At 44.5% G+C, this 20,514-nt stretch overlaps 1 protein-coding gene across 1 annotated transcript in view; it reads right to left on the bottom strand.

Moving 5' to 3' along the window:
* Positions 1 to 8,461, bottom strand: part of FGF2 (fibroblast growth factor 2) — a 65,608-nt gene extending 57,147 nt beyond the window's left edge. The window contains exon 1 of the mRNA XM_007056834.4: positions 7,541 to 8,461. Coding sequence (XP_007056896.4) covers positions 7,541 to 7,718 — 178 coding nt within the window. The 5' untranslated portion in view covers positions 7,719 to 8,461. The remainder of the gene's footprint in view (positions 1 to 7,540) is intronic.
* Positions 8,462 to 20,514: the final 12,053 nt, after the last annotated feature.

The raw sequence follows: 20,514 nt of genomic DNA, 5'->3' as shown, positions 1-20,514 counted from the left end.
GATTCTGACCTTGCACTGGTTTTACACTAGCATAGCTCCAGAATATTGCCCATAAATTTAATCCCTTACTTTTGGGTCATAAAATTGGCTTTGGCAGGAGTAAGCATTTGGAGCTTTTGGCCCACAAGCTTATTTAAATGATCATCTCTATGAATTCACGAAGTACTTTAAATAAACAGCTGCCAAGATTAATAGTTAAAGCACAGGTGGAGTATTTACTCTGTATAACAGAAATAAATAGTGACTACCTATATCATACGTTTGATCTCAAAGCACTTTTCAAACATTAAGGTGTAAATCACACACCAGGGAGCTGGGAGAAGTGTTGGCTTATCTTACTCAAGAAGCAAAGTTTCCCCAAGAGTCCCCACAGTATCCAAGAAAATGCTAGGGTAACTCACTGACCACATCCAGAGTGTGGTCCCCTACCTTAGAGGCCACATCTAGTAGGCAGGCAAGTATGCTGCAGTAGATAGTAGCTCTGCTTGGAGGATTAGCAAAGCATGTTCCATGGCATATGTTCTCTCATTCTTAGTCTGTTCCAGTGGGACTTGTGCTGGGCAGCTGGATTCCAGTAAAGGAGAATTCATCAGACGGCACCTCTACTCCAATGCCATACCAGCAAGTATAGATGATGTTACACAGTAAGTCTTAAAACACAATATATATTTTCTTCCCTTTGCTGTGCTATCTTTGAGAAAATTGCATCCCAGAGCTGGGAAGAATTTTTAGGTTGACTATGACAAAAAAATCAGGGGGTATCCATGTTAGTCTGTATCCACAAAAACAAGGAGTCTGGTGGCACCTTAAAGACTAACAGATTTATTTGAGCATAAGCTTTCATGGGTAAAAACCCCACTTCTTCAAATGCATGGAGTGAAAATTACAGATGCAGACAAATATACTGACACATTAAGAGAAGGGAGTTACCTCACAAGTGGAGAACCAGTGTTGACAGGGCCAATTCGATCAGGGTGGATATAGTGTACCAATATTCCACATGAGGATGGACTACAAGCGGTCAAGAACAGTATCCCTGATGAGGTCACGGCACACCTGAGCTCTGCTACTTTGTCCTCACCCACAACCATTTCAGATTTGGGGACAACTTATACCTTCAAGTCAGTGGCACTGCTATGGGTACCTGCATGGCCCCACAGTATGCCAACATTTTTATGGTAGAGTTAGAACAACACTTCCTCAGCTCTCGTCCCCTAGCGCCGCTCCTCTACGTGCGCTACATTGATGACATCATCATATGGACCCACGGGAAGGAGGCCCTTGAAGAATTCCACCTGGATTTCAACAACTTTCTGGATCCCAATAGGATCAACCTCAGCCTGGACCAGTCCACACAAGAGATCCACTTCCTGGACACTACAGTGCAACTAAGTGATGGTCACATAACCACCACCCTTTACCGGAAACCTATTGACAGCTATACTTACCTCCATGCCTCCAGCTTCCATCCAGGACACACCACACGATCCATTGTCTACAGCCAACGCTTAAGATACAACCAAATTTGCTCCAATCCCTCCGACAGAGACAAACACCCACAAGATCTTTATCAAGCATTCTTAAAACTACAATACCCACCTGGGGAAATGAGGAAACAGATTGACAAAGAGAGACAGGTACCCATAAATCACCTACTACAGGACAGACCCAACAAGGAAAATAACAGAACACCACTGGCCATCATGTACATCCCCAAGCTAAAACCTCTCCAGAACATCATCAATGACCTACAACCTATCCTGGAAAACGATCCCTCACTCTCACAGACCTTGGGAGGCAGGCCAGTCCTCACTTACAGAGAGCCCCACAACCTGAAGCAAATACTCACCAGCAACTACTCACCAGCAACTCACCACACAACAGAAACACTAACGCAGGAACCAATCCCTGTACCAAACCTTGTTGCCTACTCTGTCCCCATATCTACTCTAGCGACACCATCAGAGGACCCAACCACATCAGCCACACAATCAGCGGCTCATTCACCTGCACGTCTACTAATGTGTTATATTACATCATGTGCCACCAATGCCCCCCTGCCATGTACATTAGCCAAACTGGAAAGTCCCTACGTAAAAGAATAAACGGACACAAATCGGACATCAGGAATGGTAACATACAAAAGCCAGTAGCAGAACACTTCAGTCTTTCTGGACATTCAATAACAGATTTGAAAGTAGCCATCCTTGAACAAAAAAAAATTCAGAAACAGACTTCAAAGAGAAACAGCAGAACTAAAATTCATTTGCAAATTTAACATCATTAATTTGGGCTTGAGCCACTGGGAGTGGCTGGCTCATTACAAAAGCAACTTTGCCTCTCCTGGAATTGACACCTCCTCATCTATTACTGTAAATGGACAAAACACACACTGTGGGAATGGCTGGGATTAACAACTGAAACAGTTTAAAAAAAACTTAAAAAGTAACTTAATGGATGGGTCTTCAGAGTGAATAATTTTTTGAGAGAATAACTTGTGTGATATGAAAAGAGTGATGTGACTGGATGTCTAGGGCCAGATTTTCTGGAGTGTTCAGAACCCACAATTGGGACTAATTTTTTTGTTGTTTTTTTGTTTTTTGGAAAAAACACTCAGCTCTCATCTAGGTACCTAATTTAAGTGGTCAGATTTTCAAAAGTGCTCAGCACCCAACAAATCCCAATGAGAACAGGAGCTTCTGGGTGCAGAAAGCTTTTGAGGGAAAAAAAATCTAACCATTAATTTAAGTGCCCAAATGAGAGATGCTGGCTACTGAAGCCTTAAAGTTGGCTCAGGATCAGTAAGGGTTTCAGTTCATTTTCAGATCACGTTTGATTATACTAGGCTCAGCTTAAGGGATCATATTTCTACCTTCCCCTTTATTTAATCAGGACACTACAAAAGATTGTGATCATTTTAATTATTTTCAAATATTTCTTGCTTTATGTAATTTAGAATAATGATAAAATATAATGGTTTTAAAATGTTATGATCCCAAATTGTTACTTAATACATTAAAATATACAAATAAATAAAGGACTGTATATAGGCTCTTAAGTCTTCAGAGGAAAGCAACAGGAGTTCATGAACAAAGTAGGCTGGAACACCTTTCGCCCTGATCAGTGAGGGACAAAGCTGTCTCAGAAGTTCCTAGACAGTCTCTAGGAGATCAAGGAGAACGATTACTAGAAAATGTAGTCCTTCCAGGATGCCATACTGTACTCCTGGTCTGAGGCAAAGCAGGATGGAAGTTAAGGAATTATATCAATTCTGGCTATTTCCAAGTGAGAGAAAGACCAAGAAGGAAACAAGCTGTGCTACTGGATGTCTCCTGGAAGCTATGGACAAATGAACCACTTTGTTTGCTCAGTAGTCATTTCAATACAGACGTCTGAGGATTTTCTAAAACACTTTCTAAGCTGACTGGATACTTTGTGCTGCCTTGTTCAGCCAGAAGAACTCGCACAGCTTGCAAAGAACTTCTTGTAAATGATAAACTCCACAAGTGTGACTTGTCTTGTGTTTGGTTTGCCGCATACATTTCAGAACAAACAAGACACTAAGGTGTGTCAGAAGAGATACTGCCATTTCTTCATTGAAGTCATTTTACAATGCATATGAGATATGGCAATATCTACCATGATACATGTAGTGTCCTATTTTATAGCTATGTGAATCTCAGTCATCTAGCATACAGGATTTTTACTTGCTATTTCTTGTTTCCATTAAATATACATTTAAGAGTTCATGTAAGCACACGACAAATGCAAAAAACAATCCAGTCTCACACAGGGAACGGAATATATAATTGGACACATGCTCCTTAGTACTAAAGGAGTATCAGGGAAAAAGTCATACACAACTAAATAAGACACTGTTTTACAGAATTATATTTTGGACACAGATCTAACCAGATACAGGTCTTCACACCCTCTAAAATTAGAACTTCCTTTGAAAGCAGAAATGAACCAGGGTTCATCCAGTACAACTTAGGCAATTTAATCTTGAAAATAACAGTTAACAAAAGAATCTCTCCTAGATCTTCCTTGAATCAATGTCCTTGAACATTTAGGTCAATTTCTCTGCTGGAATAATTCCATCAATTTCCCCTGACTGCATTTCTCATAGAAACTGATGTTTAAGAAAGGGAAAGTTAGGCTTCATAAGGTAAAACTGCATCACTTAATTTAGATATACTTTTCTTTCTAACATTTTCAGTCTTATGGCTCTTAGGAAGGTGTCCAAGACTGTCTTTTATTTATTGCTTGTTGTTTCAGTATGATGCTCCAGGCATACCAAAAACAACCTTTTCTTAGGCCCCTCAAGTTATTAGCAGTAGCAGAAATATGGGAGTGGGGAGGGGGAGGAGAAGGGGACAGACCTTAAAGGAAACATACCTGTAAGCCCTTCCTGGAGATGGTCTGGAATAGAAGAGTAGCCTACTCACTGGTGCCACAGCCTACCACAGAGGAGGTTGGTAAAGGGAGTAGAGGCAAAGAGTATTGGGATTAGGAAAAAGGCAGTAGGATGGAGTCAGGAGAAGGGAGATTGGAGAACTAAAAGGTGAGAGTGTGAGAAAAGTGCAAAGCAGTAGAGAGGAGGAGGGAAAGAAAGAGAGAGATGCAAAGAAAAATGGCAGCAGAGGAATAGGAGTGCAATCAGGTGAAACTGAAAATGCAGAGAGGTTGCAGAACCAGGAAAGAGAGAGAGAGAGAGAGAGAGCGCGTTTGCCTCACAGACCCATACTTCAGTCATAAATTTGAATTTATTAGCTTTCAAAGATACTCTCCCAGCTACTTCATGAGGTGACAAGATGGGCATTATGAATGAATGAGATTTTTCGTATAAGAATGCCTACATTTCCCAATATTTCCATTTGTTCCCAAACAGATGCCTGGAGCGGGGTATGTACATTATATTTAAAAAGGTAGACAGCATGAACATCATTAGGGTTACTATTATGATGTAAAACTTACATTTCCTTATGAAAACTGAAATCTTAGAAAAAGCAAATTGTTTTAGTAACCTGAGTATTTAAATGGGACTTTTCAGTCACATTTTAGAAAAGAATTAAGCAGCTAGGTCCATATTTAGACACCAAAACAAATGTCCCAATTTCCATTACAGGGCATCCAGAGTGGTCAGTGACCAACATGTCTGGAAAAAAAAAATCAGGCCACTTACCTATATATTACTTTAGGCATTGAGGTTTATGGTATTTGTAACATGGAGTATAATTTAATATTTTACATTACTCCACACACATTTGTATTATATTTTCCTTTTTTCAAGGAGCATCTGAGAAATCTACAAGAAAAAAAGTGAATGTACAGGCACATCACACAGTAACACAGGTATAGGTTGTCCCCAACCCACTCCCAATACGCCCAGGTCATGTGTCAGGCTCCTGCAGTGTTTCTCCAGGATTTTAGAAGAAGGTATTGGCAAATATCTTCCAGAATTTAGAAACCAAAATTAGAAGAAAATATTAAAGGGTTTCCAGGTGTATTGTGTGGATATGAACACTTGAAGTGTAAGCCTTTGAGGTCTACAAATTCTCATTGGAAAAGATGTAGCACACCAGCCATTTTCCCCTCTCTCCACCCTACTCTCCTTTTTCTCTTTGTATGTCTTCTCTTTCTGTTTCTGTCTTCCTCCTCCTCTTCTGTCTCCCTTCTATGCCACTTGCATTTCAGGATCAGGCCAGCAGCCGATGAAAAATAGGGCCATAATCCTAGTCAATTTCGTGCCACAATTACCTCTTTGTGAAAAGAGCCTGTTTGAGTACAATCTTACTTTCTCTGCAGCTGGTGCCAATTGTCTCATAGCAGTTCCTTGTCTAGTCAAGGTTCATAAAGTGCATAGTACAAATCTAGTAGTATACTAATCAGGAAGCATGGTAGAGGGCTGTTATCCTCTATGGCAAGAGACTAAGACTGAATAGTAATTCTGGCAAAGAGTCCTGTGGCACCTTATAGACTAACGGACGTACTGGAGCATAAACTTAATACATCTGTTAGTTTATAAAGGTGCCACAGAATTCTTTGCCGCTTTTACAGATCCAGACTAATATGGCTACCCCTCTGATACATAGTAATTCTGCCATGCATAACTGATTTGAAGGAAATCATTCACCAGCAGCTCTTCAGTTGTGGGACAGGTTAAGGTATTGTCACTGGATTGGCAAGTACTATTCACAGACTTTTCAATACTTTAAAAAGTCTTGTGGCTTTTGTTCTCTAAGCAAAAGGCGACAGTAGTAATAAGATCCACCCACGAAATTCCATGTTGGACAACAGGCCTCCTGCAAGGTGTCTGATTAATCCTCAGTTAGCAAGAACTGGCAAACTATTCTATGTACTGTGATCCCCTTTTAAAACAAAGGAAGTGAATGGTCATTCCCACCCCAGGACCCTATTCCTGCCCTGAGAGGGAGGGCACTGGGAGAGGTATTACCACTTCCACAAGAATACTGTCTGGGACATAGGCCAAGTTTTGTAATATTCAAAGTATTTTACACTTGTTTTTACTGTCCTTTGATCCAAGCTGATTATACATGAAAATGAAAACTTTTACAAACATGTGCCACACTTTTCTTTCTTGTTTAAGATGTGAGCTTGCTTTAACAGAAACATAACTCTACACTGTCCATTAATAAAGCTGACTGATCAGTACAGATAATAAATACTTTAAGTATCTCATGTTACTAGCTTTAAAACTTAACACTTGAAGTAGGCAAGTGTTATTCTATCCATTTTAGAGACAGGGGAAAGACATGCAGAAAACTTGTATATGCAAGAACATTTTACTGTGCTTGAATAGGATTGGGAGCACTCAAATTAGACAAAATACGGACTACAGTTTGCAGCCCAGGATGAGATACCCTATCAGCTAGCCACGGTTAAACCCCCACATTCCTGAATTAAGCTAGTCTACATTGACTGCAAAGTCATGGTCATGACAGTATCAGGGGGTGGCTGTGTTAGCCTGTATCCACAAAAACAACAAGGAGTCCGGTGATGCCACCGGACTCCTTGTTGGTCCTGACAGTGTCATTAACTCAAATGTTCCCAATCCTGTTCAAACACAGTAAGATTCTCTAATGTGAAGAAGCCCAGAGGTTAAGTGATTTACCCAAGGTCACACAGCAGTTCTGTGACCAAAGCAGGAGTGAACTCAGGTCTTCATAGTCATGCCCTCAGATCCAGAGGATAGGAAGGTAACAGGAATAGGTTTGAGACCTAGAGTAAAATCTTGCCCCCACTGAAACAGGAGTTTGCCATTGTTGTCAACGAAGCCAGGATTTTACCGTCAGCGAGGAGTTTGGGCTACGCAGGTTTGAGGAGGGGAGTGTGGGTGAGGGTATCACCGGGGTGGGCGCAGTGGGTACGTGCCATGAACGGTGTATAGGTGGGAGGGGGCAGCCGGTAGCCCTTGGAGTAGCCAGGCTGTGCCCCTGGGAGCTGGCAGGGCAGGGGGTGCAGAGGGCGAGGTGGGAGGCAGGGATGGGGAGCGGGTGGGGGAGAGGCTGGTACTCACTGTGCGGGTCGCTCTTCTCCCGGACTCCGTCCACCCTGCCGTCCGGGTTGATCCTCAGGAAGAAGCCCCCGTTTTTGCAGTACAGCCGCTTGGGGTCCTTGAAGTGCCCCGGGGGGAAGGTGCCGCTGCCCCCGTCGTCGGGCAGCGCGGGCAGGGTGGTGATGCTGCCCGCAGCCATCCGCCCCGCTGCGGGACCCCGAGCCGGGGAGCCCCCCTGGTGCCCGGCCCCCCGGCCGCGGCCGCCCAGCCTCACCTCCTGCCGGCTTCGCCCTCTGCCGCGGCCGCCCAGCCTCACCTCCTGCCGGCTTCGCCCTCTGCCGCGGCCGCCCAGCCTAGCCCCGGCCGCCCGGGGCCCGGCCCCTCCTCTCCGGCGGGGCAGCGCAGTGCCCGGCCCCCCGGCCCCTCACCGCCTCCGCGCGGGAAGCGGGTCCCGGCTGCCAAGTGAGGCTGGTGGAGCTGCGCAACGCCCGGGCTCCGGGAGCCCGTCACCCTGCCCGGCCCCGAGCAGCCAGCGCACAGCGCAGCCTCCCGGCGATGCTGCTGGGGCTGCAGGGAGCCAGCGCCGCCCCGCGCCCCCGGCCGCCTCGGGGACTCTGCCCGCTCCGGCGCGGAGGGGCGCAGGCTGGGGGAAGCGCAGCTAGCAGCGACTTGTTTGTTCGCATCGGCCTCCCCCTGCCGCTCCTCCCCCTGCCCTTCGCGGTGCCTCTCTGGGCCGGTCCCCTGCGCTGCGGGGAGACTGGGAGGCTGCTGCTGCTGCTGCTCCTGCTGGAGAAACTGGCCGAGCTGGAGAAGCGGTTCCCTCCCCATCCACCGTACCGTAACCCTGCCCGGCCCTGCCTCCCCTGGCCGCCCAGTCAGCCTCCTGTCCTCCACCCTGCTAGCCCACACAGGGTTGCGCACTCGCAAGGGAGGGCGCACGGAAAGTACCCTTCCCAAATCGCTCTGCAGGCTGGAAATCAACAGCATCGCTAAGATTTCAAAAACATGTAGCGGAAAGCGCGAGCCAGGGGGAGCTGGCGCTGCAGAAAGACCAACTTGCTCTTCAAGGAATATTAGACCAGGCTAGAGCCATTTGGTTAGGCATTTAACTTTTTTAGTTGCAATAGCAACCAACTATCTGCTGACGAGTGGTTTGTAGAACACAGGTTAAGAGAGGCGGTAGCACCATTATATACAGGAGTGGTATTTTGTTATAGCATTGAAAATACAATATCAAAAGATGCAGTAGCAAACCTTACAAAAGCTGGACGTCGACATACAGAACCAAGGAAAACTCAAGCTAGTCCTACCCACTTATTATCTGATCAGATGCCAACAGAAGCAATGAACCAAGCCGCCAGCATTTACTACCCCAATGCCATTGGACTCAGATTATTGTACATAATGCAGTCCCTTAAAAACAGCGCAAAGTCTTGATAGGGATGGAGCTGTATTGTGGACAGAGTACATAACGTTACTTTACACTTTAAGCTGAAAGTGTTTTTACAAACACTTGTGACGTGGGTAAATACAATTATACCCAATTAACAGATGAAAAAAGTGAGGCAGAGAGAGATTAAACGATTTGCTCAAAGTCACATAGTAAGTCTGACAAAGTCAGAAAAGCCACATTTGATTTAGCCAGAAAAATATCCTTGGTGCCTATTGATTACAGAAGGTAATGCAATAGTTTATTGAACCCACACAAGCATTACAGAAAGCTTTGGGCTCTGAATGAGAGGAGAAGAATACACTCACTACTGCATAGTGCATTTTACCCTTTCTTTTATGCTATGAAAAATATACAAATCAGACAAAAGCCAAAAACTTCTGAATGTTTAGTAACTGTCATACACATCATGGTGCTGAGGGGTATTAGTATGGAAGTCTATCCAAGCAGAGTTAGAGCATGTTCAGTTAATTTGTATGATTTTTAATTAAACTGGAACATCATTCAATTGCGCACAAGCTTGCACTGTAGATCATTCCAGCAAAAAACTTAAGGAAAAGTGTTACAATATGTAAAATTTAAGGGCTGTATCATTCCATCAGTTTTTAAGCTGAACACCACCTTAAGAACTGATGGAACAGTATGGTCCCTATATTGTGACAAACATTTCAGTAATAAAATTTATTGTGTGTTTAATCTATTTTCATTTTTGTGTATTTATACATTTAATAGAATTGCTCTTATTTATACTCCTGCTCATCACTACAAAGCCAAACATTATCAGGTTGTGTGATGGGGCAAAAGTTCAGTCTTGTGAACTTCAAAAGAGTACAGATACTTTGGTTCCAGATAGAGGAAGTCTTGATAGGTTGGTGACGTTGGGGTGTGTGTAGCATAGCGGTTCTCAAAAACTTTAGCAACTCAGGGGCCCCCACTTTGATTTAAAATTTTGTGCAGACCCCCAAAAGTCCTGCTCAGCCCCAGGCCCTTCCCCCACCCCACTTCTTCCTGCCCCCGCTCGACCCCTGCCCCTCCTCTTCCCCACCTCTTTCCACTCCCTCCCCCGAGCAGGCCCCATCCTGCTCATACCCAACCCTCCCAGCACCTCCTGCACACCACTCAACAGCTGTTCCACAGCACACAGGAGGCACTGGGAGAGAGGGGGAAGAGTTGATTAGCGGGGCTGGCAGCCCCAGACAGGATTCGTGTGCCCCCTGGAGCATCCTCGTGGCCGCCCAGGTGTCTGTGGACCCCAGTTTGAGAAACCCACTGTAGCATTTGTGATGATTCTTGGTGTTGTGATTTTTTCCCCCAGAGGTGTGTGGCAAAACCTGCAGACAGTTCCACTGTTATGATGATCAATACTCCTCCCCCCAACACACCCTCAAGAGCCCTAGGTCCTACGCATGACTATCACAACATGTGGTGTACCTCAGCCAGTGCATCAGATGCCACAGAAACAACTATGTGGGTGAAACCAGACAATTGCAACATTCGCAAATTAACTCAGAAAAATGAGACAAAAACCACCACATCACTCATGGGCAAACACTTTCCACAAAGCAATCATTCTGTATCTGTCCTCAGTCCTTGTCCTCAGAGGCAACCTTCACAACACCACCTCAAAAGATAAACTTGGGAACTTAAATTCTTAACTGCTAGACACTAAAAACCATGGACTAAACAGAAACACTAGTTTTATGACTCATTACAATTGGTAACACAATCTGCTGTCTGCTAACCCTTAATGGCCCACTTAATTTTAAATGGTCTACAAAAATGAGGGAGACCTTTATGCTTTATTTGTTCCAACTTGTATTTAGCTCAGACACTCTGGTTACTTTCCCCAGACCTGAAGAGCTCTGTGAAGCTCGAAAGCTTGTCTCTTCCACCAACAGAAATGGTCCAATAAGAGACTGCTTCATCTACCTTGTCTCTTTCAAGCATGGTAACATTCCATAATGAAGACAAGCACCAACATTTCCCTCTTTTGGATATGAAGTCCTGTTTAAGGATTTTTTCCTTGCCCTCAAATTCCCACATCCAGGTGATACCAGTCAGCTCTGTGTTTTTGGGGAACCAGGGTGCAGTATCTAGCCTGACTCACGAAAGACACCCCCCACCCCACCACCAGCCACTGCTTGAACCAAAACTGATCAGAGAAAAGGCTTGCAGAGAGCAGTGAAGGGCATTGGGAGACGCACCTAGACCCCTCCTGACAAGGGTGACAAGATTAAGACATCTCCATTTGCATACAGAATGGAGAACAGAGAACCGCACTGAACTCTGGGACCAGAAGAGCTAGGAAGCACTGCATCATGGAGATCTCTGCTCCAGATGTTAATGAATCTATGCCTGCACACACCCAGCTCAGCAGTTATCAGACAAATTCTAGTAATAAATCCTTGATTGATATCAAGAATACTGAAGCAGCATAGTTTCATTGTGAGCTCCCTGGAAGAAACCACTCATAGCCAAGAGTGATCAGAAATCTGATGAGGTTCTACAAGCACAAATGCAGAGTCCTGCACTTAGGATGGAAGAATCCAATGCACTGCTACAGACTAGGGACCGAATGGCTCGGCAGCAGTTCTGCAGAAAAGGACCAAGGCGTTACAGTGGACGAGAAGCTGGATATGAGTCAACAGTGTGCCCTTGTTGCCAAGAAGGCCAATGGCATTTTGGGATGTATAAGTAGGGGCATTGCCAGCAGATCGAGGGACATGATCATTCCCCTCTATTCAACATTGGTGAGGCCTCATCTGGAATACTGTGTCCAGTTTTGGGCCCCACACTACAAGAAGGATGTAGAAAAATTGGAGAGAGTCCAGCGGAGGGCAACAAAAATGATTAGGGGACTGGAACACATGACTTATGAGGAGAGGCTGAGGGAACTGGGATTGTTTAGTCTTCAGAAGAGAAGAATGAGGGGGGATTTGATAGCTGCTTTCAACTACTTGAAAGGGGGTTCCAAAGAGGATGGCTCTAGACTATTCTCAGTGGTAGCGGATGACAAGACAAGGAGTAATGGTCTCAAGTTGCAGTGGGGGAGATTTAGGTTGGATATTAGGAAAAACTTTTTCACTAGGAGGGTGGTGAAACACTGGAATGCGTTACCTAGGGAGGTGGTGGAATCTCCTTCCTTAGAAGTTTTTAAGGTCAGGCTTGACAAAGCCCTGGCTGGGATGATTTAATTGGGGATCGGTCCTGCTTTGAGCAGGGGGTTGGACTAGATGACCTCCTGAGGTCCCTTCCAACCCTGATCTTCTATGATTCTATGATCAGCTCCCATTGTCTAGCTTAAAGAAAACCCTTGAGTCATCAGTTTACCTATAAACAAGTCTCGTGTTCTCCCTTGAACCATTGTATTTTCTCTACAAAAATCCCTACTCACCCTCCAGTAAGTGTTCTGATGCATGGACCCAAACTCTGCATCAGTTTCACTGGGACTCCATCTCCTGACTGATCCTGCTGGGGCCTCTGCCTGTCTCCAGCACTCAGGACCCTGAGCTACCACCATCACCTGGGAACCCCGACTAGTTCAAGCTCCATGGAGTGGGTAAGATCCCTCTCTCAGTTTTCTTTTCTACCTCAGGTGTTAACCTTTAATAATGTAACTGTTATGTTGGTTTAGGCTCTCCTTGTGTAGTTATCACTTATTCAATAACTTATGGTTAAGCTGGTTGCTTCTCTCTCTCTGAGCTTTACTCTTTTGTGCTTTTAGCTTCCCCCATTTACTCTGCAGCAACACTTTTTACCTAAGCTGAAGATCCCTGCAGTGCCCAAAATACTGTGGCGTTTGCTCATCAAGTGGGTTACTACCAGTACAATTGTGACGTGAAAGTGGGGACAGGGACATGTTAAACCTGTGGCATATAAGGGCGTGTCAAGGTTCCTTCCCCACTCTGAACTCTAGGGTACAGATGTGGGGACCTGCATGAAAACCTCCTAAGCTTATTTTTACCAGCGTAGGTTAAAACTTAACCAAGGTACAAACTATTTTACCTTTTGCCCTTGGACTTTATCACTGCCACCACCAAACATCTAACACCGGTTACTGGAAAAGAGTCTGTTTGGAAACGTCTTTCCCCCCAAAATCCTCCCCAATCTTACACCCCCTTTCCTGGGGAAGTTTTGATAAAAATCCTCACCAATTTGCATAGGTGACCACAGACCCAAACCCTTGGATCTTAAGAACAATGAAAAAGCATTCAGTTTCTTAAAAGAAGAATTTTAATAGAAGAAAAAGTAAAAAGAATCACCTCTGTAAAATCAGGATGGTAAATACCTTACAGGGTAATTAGATTCAAAACAGAGAATCCCTCTAGGCAAAACCTTAAGTTACAAAAAGACACAAAAACAGGAATCTACATGCCATAGAGCACAGCCTATTTCCTCAGCCATTTAAAGAAATCAGAATCTAACGCATATCTAGCTAGATTACTTACTAAGTTCTAAGACTCCATTCCTGTTCTGTCCCCGGCAAAAGCATCACACACACAGACCCAGACCCTTTGTTTCTCCCCCCCTCCAGCTTTTGAAAGTATCTTGTCTCCTCATTGGTCATTTTGGTCAGGTGCCAGCGAGGTTATCCTAGCTTCTTAACCTTTTACAGGTGAAAGGGTTTTTCCTCTGGCCAGGAGGGATTTTAAAGGTGTTTACCCTTCCCTTTATATTTATGACAGGGTGGCAGCTGAAAGTGCTGCTTGGCCCAGCCTATTGAAACATGGGGCATATAAGGGTGACAGCTTGAAAGTGCTACTTGACCCAGCCCATTGAGTACAGGGACATAAGGGGGTTAGCTTGAGAGTGCTGATTGACCTGATCCACTCAGACTTGCTCTGTTAGTGTGCGCACGCGTGTTCTCATCTGATTCTGGGGCTGGAGGAACCCAGGTCCTGCAGGAGAGCTCCATTGGGAGGGGACTTGCAGACGGAAGGAGTAGAGCTCCATATGAACACACAAATACATTAACAGAATTACAGAACCAACCCCCCCAGAAGAGTAACCCTAATAAATTAGCATACCCTAAAGTAATGGGCATATCTGGTAACACGGGTGTGGTTTTTTTTGAACACTCATTTCATTTTAGCAAAGTTATTCTAATCCAAATCACTAGCAACTTTTCCCTGTCAAATCTGGTGATCTGTCTTCATTCACACTGATGTATGTCTGCTAGTTTCAATATCCTTCCCTTTCTCATCCTACCATAGCTTTGACCATCCCTCCTATGTTTCCTTGCAGTTTTACATATTCCTCTCTCCCATCCTCATCCAAGTTACTAATAGTTGTGTTGATTGTATACAGTGAAAAGAGAAGAAGTCTATCTGACTAGGTGCTTTCATTTGTTCCATAGCTCACAACCACCACCACCTCTATGCAGATTTCCCACAATTCTCTTTCCAGCTCTAAATTTCTCATTCTCCGTGCAGCCATGTCATTCTGATTTCTTCTTGGAGGGCTCCGTAGCGTTTTATATTACCATGCACCACCATGCTATCTGATCAACCAAACAAACCAAACCCTAGAGCAGCAGTGGGCAAACTTTTGGCCCGAGGCCACATCTGGGTATGGAAATTGTATGGTAGGCCATGAATGCTCACAAAATTGGGGGCTGGGGTGTGGGAGGTGGTGAGGGCTCTGGAGTGGGGCCACAAATGAGTTCAGGGTGCAGGAGGGGGCTCCAGACTAAGATCAAGGGGTTTGGTGGGCGGGAGGGGGTCAGGGATGCAGGCTCCAGGTGGTGCTTACATCAAGCAGCTTCCGGAAGCAGCGGCATGTCCCACCTCCTGTTCCTACATGGAGGTGCAGCCAGGTGGCTTGATGCACTGCCCTATCCACAGGCGCTGCCCCCACAGCTCCCACTGGCTGTGGTTCCCAGCCAATGGGAGCTGCAGGGGAGCACTTGGGGCAGGGGCAGCATGTGGTGTCCCCTGGCTGCCTCTACGTGTAGGAGCCAGAGGGAAGAAATGCCACTGCTTCCGGAAGCTGCGTGGAGCAGGGCAAGGCCCCGGCTGGAGCACCAGAGCAGGGCAAGTCCCAGACTCCACTCTGGGCAGGAGCTTGAGGCTGGATTAAAATGTCTGAAGGGCCGGATGAGGCCCCCGGGCTGTAGTTTGCCCACCCTGACCCTAGAGCAATAGCAAAGATCTCTGGTCTTCATGGAGCCTCTATGTGTCTTCCTTTTTTGGGATTGAAATTCTAGTGCATTTTGTTTGTTAGGTTTAAAAAAAACTTTTGCAGAGAGTATTTGGGTAGGTGAGGGTTTCAAGGTTGCGAGCGTCATTCTTGCTCTAACTCAAAGAGTCAAAAGTTGAAGGTTTAGGGTACTTCCTAAAGATAGATTCTGAATTTACTTTCCTAATCACTGAAAGTTTGTTCCACAGTTCATCTCCTACACCAAAAATGCTTGGTTTCCAGCTCTTACACACCTCATCTTGGGCTTTATGACATGCTGTGTTTGATGATTCATAGACAACAATTTGGTCTCTAACGCAGCTGTCCCAGTGCAAAATTAGGACTAAAGGTTTTATATGTTCAATGCAGCCTAGGCTAGTGGTTCTCAACCAGGAGTATGCATACATCAACTCAACTCATCTAGATACTTGCCAGAACTCTGTCTAAAATAATTTCCCAGTCTTTTCAGTAGATCATGATTACAGTCCTAACATTATAGGATTCTTCCCCACCCCCCTTTCAGGGGAACTGATTTTAAGGGACTGAATACAAATATACTGGGTTCATTCCAGCACAATATAGCCAGAGCCGGCTGAGCCACACAAGTCCCAGGAGGCTGCAGATTCGCAGCATGCTAAGCTACTCAGGGGAAAGCTTGGCCTACCACAAAGTCTTTATTTTTATTTTTTTTAAAAACCTCCTCAAAAGTAAGTTGCAGAGGTGCCTGAAGGGAAGTACACTTCATCCAAGTAAGCACCTCAGCTTTTATGCTCTTGCTACTAACCCATTCCAGTAGTAGTCCAGACTGTAAAATGGGGGGAGGTGGGGGAATTTCTTGGAAGTGTTAGGAGGAATTCTGCCTCCAAATCACCGGTCTATTGCAGGAGTCTTGCTTCACAGGGTTATGTTTAGGAGGGTATCATTTCTGGGTCTCACAACCGGTTTCCCTGATTCCTGTCCAAAATAGAATTGTTAGCAAAAGAGAAAAAACTTTGGGCTGTGTCTTTGAAGAAATTCTGTCTTTGTTAAAATGTGCAGCCAGCTAGAGGAAAAAGCCCTCGGCAATTCGCTTCAAGGACTCAAGTCTCCCAGAGGATTCTCAAAAGCTTATTTGTCATGGATGGCAATTGCTTTGGACAGAGTCACAGACTCTGGGGCAAATTTTCTGCTGATGTAATTGACTTCAGTGGAGTTACACTAGCGGCCAATTTGACCCTCTGCTTCTAGGAAGGGAGCAGCTGCCAAATATCAAATCACAGCCATCAGGGAGAGAAGGTCTCCTTTGTAACAGAGATTCAAGGAAACAGGAAAGGTATACACAAAATCAAGGCTCTAGAAAAAGGTTTCGTACAACTGTGTTTTTAAATTTTTTTTTTTTTAATTTCCTCATCTTTAAAGACCACCTGCACTGAGTACCTCTCACAGAAGTATACATCACAAAATATCCAGAAAAGGGCTCCCTACAAAAATATATCCACCTTAGCCCTCCCCTCCTCAACAGGTTTTTTGCAGGAGTGGGTGGGTGAGATTGTGGGGCCTGCGTTGTGCAGGAGGTCGGACTAGATGATCATAATGGTCCCTTCTGAACTTAGTATCTATGAATCTATGAAACAGCCTTAAAGAATAGAAAGAAAAAAAAAGTATAATTGGGTAAAGTAACAATGCAAGATACTGTTTGGACAAAAGCCATTTTTTAGCACCAATCCATCATGATATGAACACATTTCTTTAGCCAAGCTAAGACTATTATATACAATTCTCTCAGACCATGAGTATGGGTTTACAGAATTGGGTCTGAACAGAGAAACTCATCCTCCAGATCTGTTAGTTCTTCCACTATCAAGAGTTTACATTGGGGGGGAGAGAAGAGAGGAGAGGAGAGAAGTAATCCATCAAGGTCCACAAGAGTTTAGCTACATGGTTCCTATACTATATATAGTTCATGGAAATTTCCAGCTACATCCCTGTTTAATATGCTGAAGAGTTATTCTTTTAAAAAAATATCAGTATTTAAGTGAATATTAGAAGGCGGATTTCAATTTTGGTGATTAATACTCATGCAGATTTTTTTCCACAATGGATATTTACAATTTTCATTGTTTTAAAAATTATTAACGAGTATTAAAAATAGCAGGAAGAGGGATTAAAATCCAGTACTAACTGGATTTGCTTCCACCCTGCATGATTCAAGAAGACCATTTTATTTTTCAGTTTGCCTTCTCTGTTGATGGGTTTCTCTTTGTTAAATGCAGTGTTATTTTTTCCTCTTTGTTATGATGCAATCAAAAATAATAATTTATTCTATCACAGATCTGAAGTCTAACTATAAATCTGTATTTAAAGTGTCACTAATCAGAGGAAACACTAACATGTAGAATATTTGTGGAAAACATACTATGTCTGCCCAGTGCAAAGTTTTCTGAATTCATTCATCATCCTAATGTGGCCACATTTTTGTTTGGTTTGTCTTCCTGAATGGTTGATACTGGAGAGACAACAGTCCACTGTGACTGAAAATGGAGAATTTACAACCTGATGAAGACAAAGATGGAAAAGTGTCAAGTTTGAATAAAGAAAAGGAGTACTTGTGGCACCTTAGAGGCTAACAAATTTATTTGAGCACAAGCTTTCATGAGCTACAGCTCACTTCATCAGATGCATTCAGTGGAAAATACAGTGGGGAGATTTTATATACGCAGAGAACATGAAACAATGGGTGTTGTCATACACACTGTAACAAGAGGGATCAGGTAAGGTGAGCTACTACCAGCAGGAGAGCTGGGGGGAGGTTGGGGAGGAACCTTTTGTAGTGATAATCAAGGTGGGCCATTTCCAGCAGTTGACAAGAACGTGTGAGGAATAGTGTGTGTGTGTGTGGGGGGGGGGAATAAACATGGGGAAATAGTTTTACTTTGTGTAATGACACTCCCTGTCTTTATTCAAGCCTAAGTTAATTGTATCCGGTTTGCAAATTAATTCCACTTGAGCAGTCTCTCGGAGTCAGTTTTTGAAGGTTTTTTTGTTGAAGAATTGCCACTTTTAGGTCTGCAATCGAGTGACCAAAGAGACTGAAGTGTTCTCCGACTGGTTTTTGAATGTTACCATTCTTGACGTCTGATTTATGTCCATTTATTCTTCAATGTACAGACTGTCCAGTTTGGCCAATGTACACGGCAGAGGGGCATTGCTGGCACATGATGGCATATATCACATTGGTAGACGTGCAGGTGAACAAGCCTCTGATAGTGTGGTTGATGTGATTAGACCCTATGATGGTGTCCCCTGAATAGATATGTGGACACAGTTGGCAACAGGCTTTGTTGCAAGGATAGGTTCCTGGTTTAGTGTTTTTGTTGTGGTGTGTGGTTGCTGGAGAGGGTCTGTAAGCAAGGACTGGCCTGTCTCCCAAGATCTGTGAGAGTGATGGGTCGTCCTTCAGGATAGGTTGTAGATCCTTGATGCGTTGGAGAGGTTTCAGTTGGGAGCTGAAGGTAATGGCTAGTGCCGTTCTGTTATTTTCTTTGTTGGGCCTGTCCTGTAGTAGGTAACTTCTGGGTACTCTTCTGGCTCTGTCAATCTGTTTCTTCACTTCAGCAGGTGGGTACTGTAGTTGTAAGAACGCTTGATAGAGATCTTGTAGGTGTTTGTCTCTGTCTGAGGGGTGGAGCAAATGCTGTTGTATCGTAGAGCTTGGCTGTAGACAATGGATTGTGTGGTGTGGTCTGGATGAAAGCTGGAGGCATGTAGGTAAGCACAGCGATCAGTAGGTTTCCGGTATAGGGTGGTGTTTATGTGACCATCGCTTATTAGCACAGTAGTGTCCAGGAAATGGACCGCTTGTGTGGACTGGACCAGACTGAGGTTGATGGTGGGATGGAAATTGTTGAAGTCATGGTGGAATTCCTCAAGGGCTTCTTTTCCATGCGTCCAGATGATGAAGATGTCATCAATGTAGCGCAAGTAGAGTAGGGGCATTAGGGGACGAGAGCTGAGGAAGCATTGTTCTAAGTCAGCCATAAAAATGTTGGCATACTGTGGGGCCATGCGGGTACCCATAGCATTGCCGCTGATTTGATGATATACATTGTCCCCAAAATGTGAAATAGTTATGGGTGAGGACAAAGTCACAAAGTTCAGCCACCAGGTTTGCCATGACATTATCGGGGATACTGTTCTTGACGGCTTGTAGTCCATCTTTGTGTGGAATGTTGGTGTAGAGGGCTTATACATCCATAGTGGCTAGGATGGTGTTTTCAGGAAGATCACCGATGGATTGTAGTTTCCTCAGGAAATCAGTGGTGTCTCTAAGGTAGCTGGGAGTGCTGGTAGCGTAGGGCCTGAGGAGGGAGTCTACATAGCCAGACAATCATGCTTTCAGGGTGCCAATGCCTGAGATGATGGGGCGTCCAGGATTTCCAGTTTTATGGATCCTGGGTAGCAGATAGAATACCCCTGGTCAGGGTTCTAGGGGTGTGTCTGTGCGGATTTGTTCTTGTGCTTTTTCAGGGAGTTTCTTGAGCAGATGGTGTAGTTTTTTTGGGCAACCCTCTGTGGAATCAGAGGGTAATGGCTTGTAGAAAGTGGTGTTGGAGAGCTGCCTAGCAGCCTCTTTTTCATATTCCAACCTATTCATGACGACAACAGCACCTCCTTTGTCAGCCTTTTTGATTACGATGTTAGAGTAGTTTCTGAGGCTGTGGATGGCATTGTGTTCTGCATGGCTGAGGTTATGGGGCAAGTGATGCTGCTTTTCCACAATTTCAGCCCGTGCACATCGGCAGAAGCACTCTATGTAGAAGTCCAGTCTCTTTGTTCAATCTCTTTGGTCATTCGATTACAGACCTCAAAGTGGCCATTCTTCAACAAAAAAACTTCAAAAACGGACTCCAACGAGAGACTGCTGAATTGGAATGAATTTGCAAACTGGATACAATTAACTTAGGCTTGAATAAAGACTGGGAGTGGATGGGTCATTACACAAAGTAAAACTATTTCCCCATGTTTATTTCCTCCCCCCCCCACGTTCTTGTCAACTGCTGCAAATGGCCCACCTTGATCATCACTGCAGAAGGTTCTCCCACCCCCCCTGGTAATAGCTCACCTTACCTGATCACTCTTGGTACAGTGTGTATGGTAACACCCATTGTTTCATGTTCTCTGTGTATATAAAATCTCCCCACTGTATTTTCCACTACATGCATCCGATGAAGTGGGCTGTAGCTCATGAAAGCTTATGGTCAAATAAATTTGTTAGTCTAAGGTGCCACACGTACTCCTTTTCTTTCTGTGGATACAGACTAACATGGCTGCTACTCTGAAGTTTGAATAAGGCTGAAGCTGGAAGAACATAGCAAAACAGCTGAGAAGT

Source organism: Chelonia mydas, chromosome 4 (assembly GCF_015237465.2).
Source record: "Chelonia mydas isolate rCheMyd1 chromosome 4, rCheMyd1.pri.v2, whole genome shotgun sequence".
Taxonomy (NCBI): Eukaryota; Metazoa; Chordata; order Testudines; family Cheloniidae; genus Chelonia; species Chelonia mydas.
The sequence above is the reverse complement of the archived record's forward strand: the minus strand, read 5'-3'. Positions and strand labels throughout refer to the sequence as shown.